The 9083-nt window shown below is 33.7% G+C and overlaps 1 protein-coding gene across 1 annotated transcript in view; it reads right to left on the minus strand.

The window, feature by feature from the left end:
• Positions 1 to 735: 735 nt before the first annotated feature.
• The window catches only part of LOC105973773 (respiratory burst oxidase protein F), a 9029-nt gene continuing 681 nt past the window's right edge, over positions 736 to 9083 (minus strand). Inside the window, exons 1-14 of the mRNA XM_088817707.1 lie at positions 8883 to 9083; positions 8592 to 8751; positions 8306 to 8354; positions 7530 to 7643; positions 5272 to 5694; positions 3844 to 4230; positions 3627 to 3722; positions 3404 to 3519; positions 2794 to 2961; positions 2524 to 2683; positions 1982 to 2179; positions 1736 to 1864; positions 1572 to 1650; positions 736 to 1469 (exon numbers count right to left, since the gene is read on the minus strand). The exon at positions 8883 to 9083 is cut by the window's right edge and continues 681 nt beyond it. Coding sequence (XP_088673833.1) covers positions 1360 to 1469; positions 1572 to 1650; positions 1736 to 1864; positions 1982 to 2179; positions 2524 to 2683; positions 2794 to 2961; positions 3404 to 3519; positions 3627 to 3722; positions 3844 to 4230; positions 5272 to 5694; positions 7530 to 7643; positions 8306 to 8354; positions 8592 to 8751; positions 8883 to 9083 — 2390 coding nt within the window. The 3' untranslated portion in view covers positions 736 to 1359. The remainder of the gene's footprint in view (positions 1470 to 1571; positions 1651 to 1735; positions 1865 to 1981; positions 2180 to 2523; positions 2684 to 2793; positions 2962 to 3403; positions 3520 to 3626; positions 3723 to 3843; positions 4231 to 5271; positions 5695 to 7529; positions 7644 to 8305; positions 8355 to 8591; positions 8752 to 8882) is intronic.

Here is a 9083-nt window from a genome sequence, read left to right on the forward strand (position 1 = left end):
ATATTTTTATATTAACGTTCTATTTTATTTTATTTTTGGACAAAAGTAAACAATTAAATTTTGAAGTCGGTTGATATCGATTCATATTTTTTCAAGCTCGTTTATTAAATGCTATTATTTCATTAAATATGTAGCACGGGGATTAATTTAATAGCGAGTAACTAAACATGGTAAATATTATTTTATCCTTCAAACTACATATTAGTTTTATTAAATAAAAAGTTTTATGGTATTAAATCAACTAAGGGGGCCGAATTGCAATAGTTGAATAATGGAGGGCCTTAAATAATATTATAGCCTAGTGGACGTCTAAGCTACTCATCATAGCCCATCAGAATTTCTATTTAAGGCCCATTACTTCCCTAATTTAGTATCAAACTAAAAATCCGGCCCTCTTAGCATATATAATTAGTTAACTCATTTGGTATTATAATTTTTTCTTTTTCTTTTTCTTTTTCTTCCACAAATAAAATAAATAAAACATTTTTTTTCCCCCAAATATGGATGTATAATCTGAAAATCCCATTTATCTTCGAAATTCAAAAGATTACATGTCAAGTTCACGTTTTTTTAGCATTAATGCTCGGTGATTTTTTTTTTATTACCTTAAAAAGTGCGTAAATAGAACAAATTAACGCAAAAATCCGTTGTTTCATGAGAGATCAAAGCACATAGATATCAAATTACACTTGATTAGAGATGACACATGCATTGCCATATCTACTAAGTTTCAACTTGTCGGTGAAACACGAAAACTATATTAGTCAAAATCAACATTCCATAATTTACATTTACGTGCATTTCTCTCGTCTCTGATGAACAAATTCCAAAACTAGGAGTAAACATAATATTAGATTCTCCATCTTACAATAGGCGTGCTGTTCTACAAGGATCGTTATATTACGAGCCCACCTCAATCGAAACCAAACAAAGTGGAAGAACATCTACGCAAGAATCTAATAATTATAAGAGTTGAACAAAAAAGACATGTCCCAAAAATCCAATAAGACAAACCTCTTTATGCTGTAAGGCACTCATATCTTTCCACGGTGGAAAAGCCAGGTGTCAACCGTTGGTCCTGCCACATGGCCGTCCCGTTCTGTTGGTCGTCTTGGTTGATCATGGAACTCCTCTCAAAATATATATATATACTTGTATATATATGTGTATACTTTTTCTACTATTCTATATCTTAATTTCCTGCAAAAGGACTATACAAATATTTATTTCCTTCTTGCAATATTTTCCGTATTTGATTTTCGGGCCAAGAATGGGACAAAAAATATAACGCTATATATTAAATATAGTAAGCATATTATATATGAATATTTTTCCATATTTATATCGGGTTTTCGTCTTTTAGAAATGCTCTTTGTGGAATTCGAATTTGGTTGAGCCCTTCTGATTGTACTCGTTGCAGAGTTGGCTGAGTTCTTTCGCCAAAACGGGAGCCCCGCAGTAGAAAACTCCTGCTCCAAAGAGTACCGAATCCCCAAATATTAAGACATGAAACGAAGTAATAATTAACTAATTATCGGTCACGTTATTGTTTTTTTGAAATGTATACTAACCTATTCTTGCATTGGCATGTTTGGTACCAACTTTAGAGAGAACTTTATTCCAATTCGGCCTCGCGAAATGCGTCCTCACCTATTAGAAATGATTCGATGTCAGATATTTTGTTCGTAAATGAAAATGTAAAGATTTTCGAGTGACGGGAAAATGACGAATTTACCCTTGTCCCGGACACAATATCGACGCCGTTTTTAGCATGGTTGAGCGCCTGGACCATGGTTATGAGAGCTGAACGAGCGTCCCCTTCTTCGTACACACTAGTTAAATAATTGTGCATCTCGATCACACCCTAGAAACGTTTGTTATAATTTAACGTTATAAATTATAATCAATTTAATATATATACAATGGTAATAATTAGATAGTGCATTACCCTTTTTACTCAAAAAAAAAGATAGTGCATTACCCTTTGATCAAGTTCTGCAACTTCATTCATGACACCTTTGAACCAATCAAACGAGCCTTGCTCCCTCGTCACCCAATAGAAGTAAGCGTTTGTTGTCCGAAGTGCTTTCTTCCTTTTAGGAGAAGCCTTATTCAGAGCTGGAGAATCGAAAGAACCCACACTTTGGTCTGAATACCTGCTGAAATCCGAAAGCGAATCCTGAAAAAAAAAGAATAAACCAATTTTTCTTTAATTACAATATTTTTTTTGTTTTTCAATCAAAAGACGAGACAATACTGTAAGAAACTTAGTTTGCTGCAATTAGTACCCCTGTGTTACATCGAATTGCTGTAAAACTACCGCATGTTATTTTATTGGCAAAAATCGTTACGTGGTTTAATTTTTTTTAGCAATTAGTACCACTGTTTAGCGGGTTGCGTGCTAAAAAAAATTGAATCACATAGGGGTTTTTGCTAGAAAAATAACGTACGGTAGTTTTTTAGTAATTCGATATAACAGAAGAATACTAATTGCAATAAACGAAACCCGTAAGAAATTCTTACAGCCTGCTCCTCCATTTTGAGAATGTTGTTAAGTAAGTCTTTCAAGATGCTGATGAAAGGGGTGGCACCAATTCCAAGACCGACGAGTAAGAGGACATCGTATTTCCTGTAGTCTTGAGCTGGAGCTCCGTAAGGTCCGTCTATTAGTAGCTTCGGCAAACTGGATTTTCCGAGGTAAAAGTTTTGGGTTATGGGGAGAAAATAAATCTAATTATAAAACTTTGTACGAACATTTTTTGTATGATGATTGGATTTTGAAATATTTATTACCTTTTTTTGGTATTTTCGTCGGCTCGGAGTAGGCCGCTCTTCCCACTAACAGGAGGCTCGCATGCCTCGGAGAATACCCTCTTGAGCTCGTGTGTCCAATCACCTAGTTGTCGTATGTGAATGCTGAGGTAATCGTCGTCCGGTGCCGAGGTTATTGAAAATGGATGCCTGGTCATTTGCAATATTGAGCAATATTAACATAAAAACAAAAAAAAATGAAGTCTATAAGGCATTAGGGATTGTTTTCGAGATTCCGCTAATTTTGAACCGAAAATTTTCGATTTTGAAAAAAAAAAAAAATCATCCCCAATTCAGAAAGTTCTGATTTCCAATACCATTTTATTTCCAATTATATTCCGAAAATTACACTTACAATAATAATAATATCATTATATATTTACTGTTATAGGTTACTAAAAATTTAGAATTTCTGAATTCTTCTGATACCGATCCGAAACTTTCCGATTATAGAACACGTTTTATCATTCTAATTTCCGAAATTCCGATTTTCGATATTTCCACCCCTAGTTTCACTATGAACTAGGTAGAGAAATCGAGTGTGGTTGTTGCACACTTAGTTCGAATTAATATATTGTGACGAGTAATTTACCACTCGAATGGAGAGACAGCTGGACACTGGACGAACATGTACTGTCCGCTCTTATACTTAAATTGCGGAGGCTTTGACATTTGTAAGGATAGCACATTTCCCGGATAAATCGCAACCTGAAAAATGTTAAGATGGAGAAATTAAATATAAATAATTACATCATTAAATCAATTTAACGAACAACCGATCATCATAAATTCATAATTGATAATAATGCTCACACCTTCAAGAGCCGGACACTATGGAATCCTGACCGGAAGTATCTCAGGATTCTTTCTCCCGCGTATAAAAGTACGGGGATTGCAATATACATCCATGTCTGAAAACCAAAAGTCAACCAATAATTAGAAATCGAACACCACTTATAATATTAAATATATATATATATATATATATATATATATATATATATATACATACACGGATATGTAATTGCTTACCGTCATTTTGTACCAGTCGTGAACGAGATAGAGGTTAGTGCCATGGATGATAAGCAAGATGTAGACGAAGGCGAAGAGGTGGTGAGAATACCAGAAAGCGTTGTAGCCGGTTAGCCTGTCTAACGGCTTAGGCAGCTTAATTAGGCTTCGTCTAAACCAACTTGTAGCCAACGTAAAAGCAATTAGCATGAAAATGAGCATCATAATTCCCGTCACGCCCTCGACCCCTTTAACGAGGTCAATGTACTTGGGCCTAATATCACCGAAATCGCGAATCAAGTAAAGGTTGTACTTGGAATCGGATTCATTTGTAAGCCTCGGAAAGTCGCAAGCAAGATGGTTGCCTGCGTGGAGTATGATACCAACCACGATCGCTGCTGCAATGGTCTGCTCGGTTTCAAAATTTTAACAGGGCACATGAAAAAAAAAGGCAAAAATCAATGAGAACTCGATTATATTTAAAAAAAATAATTATTATAATCTACTTTAAGACATGTATTTGCATGCTACTATAAAACATAAGATTGCCTTCCTTTCTACAGGTGTACTTGTACAAGAAATGCATAATTAAATAAACAAATACCATATACTCGATCTCATAGATACATATAGAATTCTGCGGAAAAGCCGTATTCGAATAGGGGTGTAAATGAGCCGAGCCGGCTCGACAAAAGCTCGAACTCGAACTTGAATTTTTGACCTCGAGCTCGAGTTTCTGATGAGTCGAGTTCGAGCTCATTTTTAGTTGTTCATGAGCTAGAGAGCCGGTTGGCAGACTTTTTTTTTTTATTTCAATTTATTTATTTTTATTTTTATTTTAAATATAATTAATATAAAATAAATAATAAATTCGTATAAATAATTAAAAAATAAATTACAGCTCATTTCTTTTATTTTGAATTTTTTTTCTTATAATTTAGAATAATAAATTTCTAATAGTATTAATAAAAAATAAAATAAAAATATACAAAATAGCTCATGCTCGAGCTCGTCAAAATGGATGCGAGCTCGAGCCCCCCAAAACAGCCAAGTTCGGCTCGAGCTCAACTCATCTACACCCCTGGTCTGAAGCACACTATGAGTAGTTTAGCAATTGACCAATGAAATGTAATCTATCCTAATTAAACTGACCAATAGATGATTCCAAAAGGAGAAGAAAAGTTAAATCGAAGAGATAAATCAGATAAAAAAAATAAAAAATAAAAAGTCAAAGTTTTCTGCTTGACTCTAAGTTGACCAGTTAAAACTTAAAAGTCAAGCAATCACATCTCAAAAAAAAAAAGCAGTAGTAGTATATTTCTTAGGTTAAGAGAGCGAGTGGAAAAAACAATCACCGTTGACTTATTCATAAAGTCACAATGCCAATGGGGGACCACACACAACAAAAGCGCATAATAATTTGGTTGAACGTAACATAGTTCACATTACCTTGTGAAAGTTGATGTTGTCATCGAACGGCACACAATAGCCGAGCTTAGAGGACCTCAGCCAAGTAATGGTGTTCCTGCACACAGGGAATAAGACGAGAGCCATGTTGAGCTTCAGAGTCTCGGCTGCGCCCTTAGCCGTGAGAAGGCAGTAGCCCATGACTTTGTACGCGTCCTTTTCTTTGTACTGATAGAATTTCCATACGAAAAGGCCTATCATAAGCGCGACCCACAGGATTAAAACCCAGATTCTCTTCCAATTTTCATGCAGGAAGTAGATACATTTAGTGCTGATTCTTCTTATTGGGCCTTTGTATCTGAGCCCATGAAGGTTTTGGCTCAGGGCTTGGCTCGTGTAGCTAAGGGCTTGGCTGTAATTTAGGTACGTGTCCTTTTGTAGCAGTAGTGTTTCCAGCTGCCACAGCTGAACAGAAATAACATGCATCAGATATGATTGTAATTTCACTTTACTGATAAATAAAATAAATTAAATATGTGTAATAATGAATGATGTTGAAATTGGACCATATTGTTTGAACATGTGTTGAGTGCTGAAAACACGCAGTTTTTGGTCCGGAAAATAGAATGTCCCACATGGGTAGGATTTTACAAGCCAATAAAAATAAAAATTAAAAGGGAATATTTAAAAATAAATAAATAAAAGTCGTCTACATATAAAATTGAATGGGACAATAATTTTATTATTTTAATTGGGAAAGGAATTTTTCTGTGCCTTGAATTAATTATGAATATGAAGAAGAAAAAAAATAGTACTGTTTATATTGTTTGTTTATTTCAACAGTCATAACGTTACACGGCAATACAATTAAGATTCCATCTTACTAAAGTATAATTATTAAATTTATAAAATAAAATTAAGATAATGCAGCAGTTGGTTTTTCCAAATCAAATTTTAAAAAGTTGTCTTCATGAACTTGGTCTTGGTTTTGGCTGAGCTAACAGGGATTAGGTAATAAAACCATTTCTTTGAGGAAATGGTTTTCAAGATAGCTACTTCGGCATTAATTTAACTAAATTGTTCTTATATTATACCCTATAATCCCAATTAAATAGCTTAATAATCGCAAATTGTTTTAAAATCTACACATAAAGGGGTTTTCTAGAATCTACGCCTAGTGAAATACACCATGTGTATGTGTGCTTAATGAATATAGTTATATATATAAATCTACGGTTTAAAATCATATGGTGTATTTCACGAGGTATATGATTTCATAAACCGCCTTAAAGCTCGTAAAATATAAAATAATCAGAAAAACTAAAATATATAACTCGTCCGACCAATAAGCGAAAAGGAGGTTGTTGAACTATCAACACAGGAAATATGTAAAATGACCATTTCAAAGTAAATTAAACACAGAATAATACATACATATATATATATATATATATATAAATTTCGACAGTTGTATTGATCATTTTCTTTAAACTGATCCACTACAATATAGATAAATATATTTTTTTCTTTTTCAATGGGCAGTTTTCTAATCAGCCTAACTCAACTTCTCCAGTTTGAAGGTTGGATTATTATTGACATTAAATTAAATGATTTCCTTTTTAATTTCTATTTTATATTTAAAGCGTATTGTATTTTATTCAACATGTATGGTTGAACGACACGGTAATCCAATATTAATACGATTTAGTCAGTCATTTGTCGTCTAACTACTGACTTTTTGATAACTAAAGTCCAACATGATAATTTTAGTTGTAACCATCTTTTGTTTTCCCCCAATTCTCTAGTAGTAGTACTATGCATTAGCGGAGCCAGCGTTATAAGTTCGAGGGGTTCGAATGCATTAAAATAAATCTAAGGAGATGACCGATAATGCTATTGTATACACAAAAAAAGATTATATTTTTATATAAATTAATAGAGATTTGAAAAATGTTGGGGGCCACGACCCCCGACTCTATGGCTCTATGCTGGTTCTGTCACCGGTATTATGTGTTGCGGTTGGTGTAGAAGCAATTAATGGTACAATTAATCGGTACTAAAAATATCTTATCTAAGTAGTACAAGGCTAATTTGACCAGCAACTCGATGATTTTGTAACTTGCAAGGCAACATCTAACCTTAAATAATAATAATAATAATAATAATAATAATAATGTCATTTAATGCACCAAAATGCTTATCTGGATTGGTTAAATTAAATAAATTTTAGTAAATTAAACTTGGAAAACGACGTGAATTAATTTATCAGGTGTAGCATTTAGGAGAGTCCGGAAATTTACCTCAATGTATCCAAGCCTTTCGGGGTCCAACTCTTCCATGATCAGAGCCGCGTATTCCTCCGCCTGCTCTTTTAATCTCGACAATTTGTTTGCAGAGGCACTTACCATAATAATCTACATAACAAACAATGAAACAATTAATTAGACTTAGAACAGTGAATAAAAGAAAGGTAAAATTGATAAATTGAACAATTATTATGACTCAATTTATACATACATAATTACAAATTTACCCCCACCAACCCCATCTGACTGACTTGATCTTTAGTGAGTTCAATTTGAAACGTAGCTTTCACAATCTCAACCATTAAAATATTACTAGGTACACCAACAAGATATATTCATATTATACGTGTAAAAATGACTATATATTATTTATAGCAATAATTTCGTTTCTAAATTTTATGCGATAATTGCATTTCACCAAGCGTAGCATCTCATAAATAAATCGAGCCGAGAAAAGATTAAAGAAATGAAGGCCCCATTTACAAAATCCCACTAAATCTTCAAACTGCATGAGGAATTAATATTATTGTTAATATTTACATATTACAAAAGAAAAGTTATATATATAATATAATAATACAATTTCTTTTTCACCGCTACAAATTTTCTTTATGCCACCGGAATATGACAGACTGTGCTTTACCTCATAATCATCAATAAATTCATTTTTTAATCCTTGATTAGAAATCATTACCCACTCACTACTTTTAATACTTTATTATAAAATGATTTTTATATATATATACAAAGCCAAAAAGAAGTTGCGTTACCTCCTTAACCTCCTCTTCGGTGATTCGACCATCTTCATTTTTGTCTACCCTGCATCAAAATCATCATTAACAAATTAATTAATTAAAACTTTTGATAATCTAACACGATTATGTAGTAATCAGCGTTAACTATATCAACTTGTCTTTTTGACTGTTGGCCTCAAAAAGCTGATTGACATTTGCACTTTGTACTGTAGCTTAATTACTTATTAATTAAGTAGCTTACTTATGAACTTTAACTATGATTAATTAATTAATTAAAAATAAATTAAGAAAGCGAACGTACATGTCGAAGAAAATCTGGAGCCTGGAATCGAAACTTTGATCGGTAATTTGGGACCAAAATTCGTAGAGTTCATCTCTGCTGATCTTGTCAACTTTCAATCTTCGTCGTCTGCCTAATGCATCGAACAATTCTAATGCAAATTCCTTCGAATCTTTCATCCCTGTGGAATAAGAAGAAAAAAAGGGGGGAAAATCATAGAAATCATTAGAGATTTTAAAATTGTAATTAAGAGTGTAATTAGCTCGTTAATTAAGAGAATAATTGTTTTGAAATTGGGATTAAATCACTAACCTATGCATTGGGCGAAATCGGTGCTGTACAGGTAACCGTCTTTGGCGAGCTTCTCGAAGTTTCTCTCGACTTCGTTCCAGGCATCGACGCGGTTGTTTTTAGTGTTGCTGATGAATTTCAAACCCCGGAGAGCTTTCTGAGCGCCGGAGCGGCAGCGATCTAGTTGCGCCCGCTGCCGGCGCATCGCCCTCGCCGCCAGCG

The sequence above is a fragment of the Erythranthe guttata genome, chromosome 1, assembly GCF_056151865.1.
Source record: "Erythranthe guttata isolate IM_541 chromosome 1, IM_541, whole genome shotgun sequence".
NCBI lineage: Eukaryota > Viridiplantae > Streptophyta > Magnoliopsida > Lamiales > Phrymaceae > Erythranthe > Erythranthe guttata.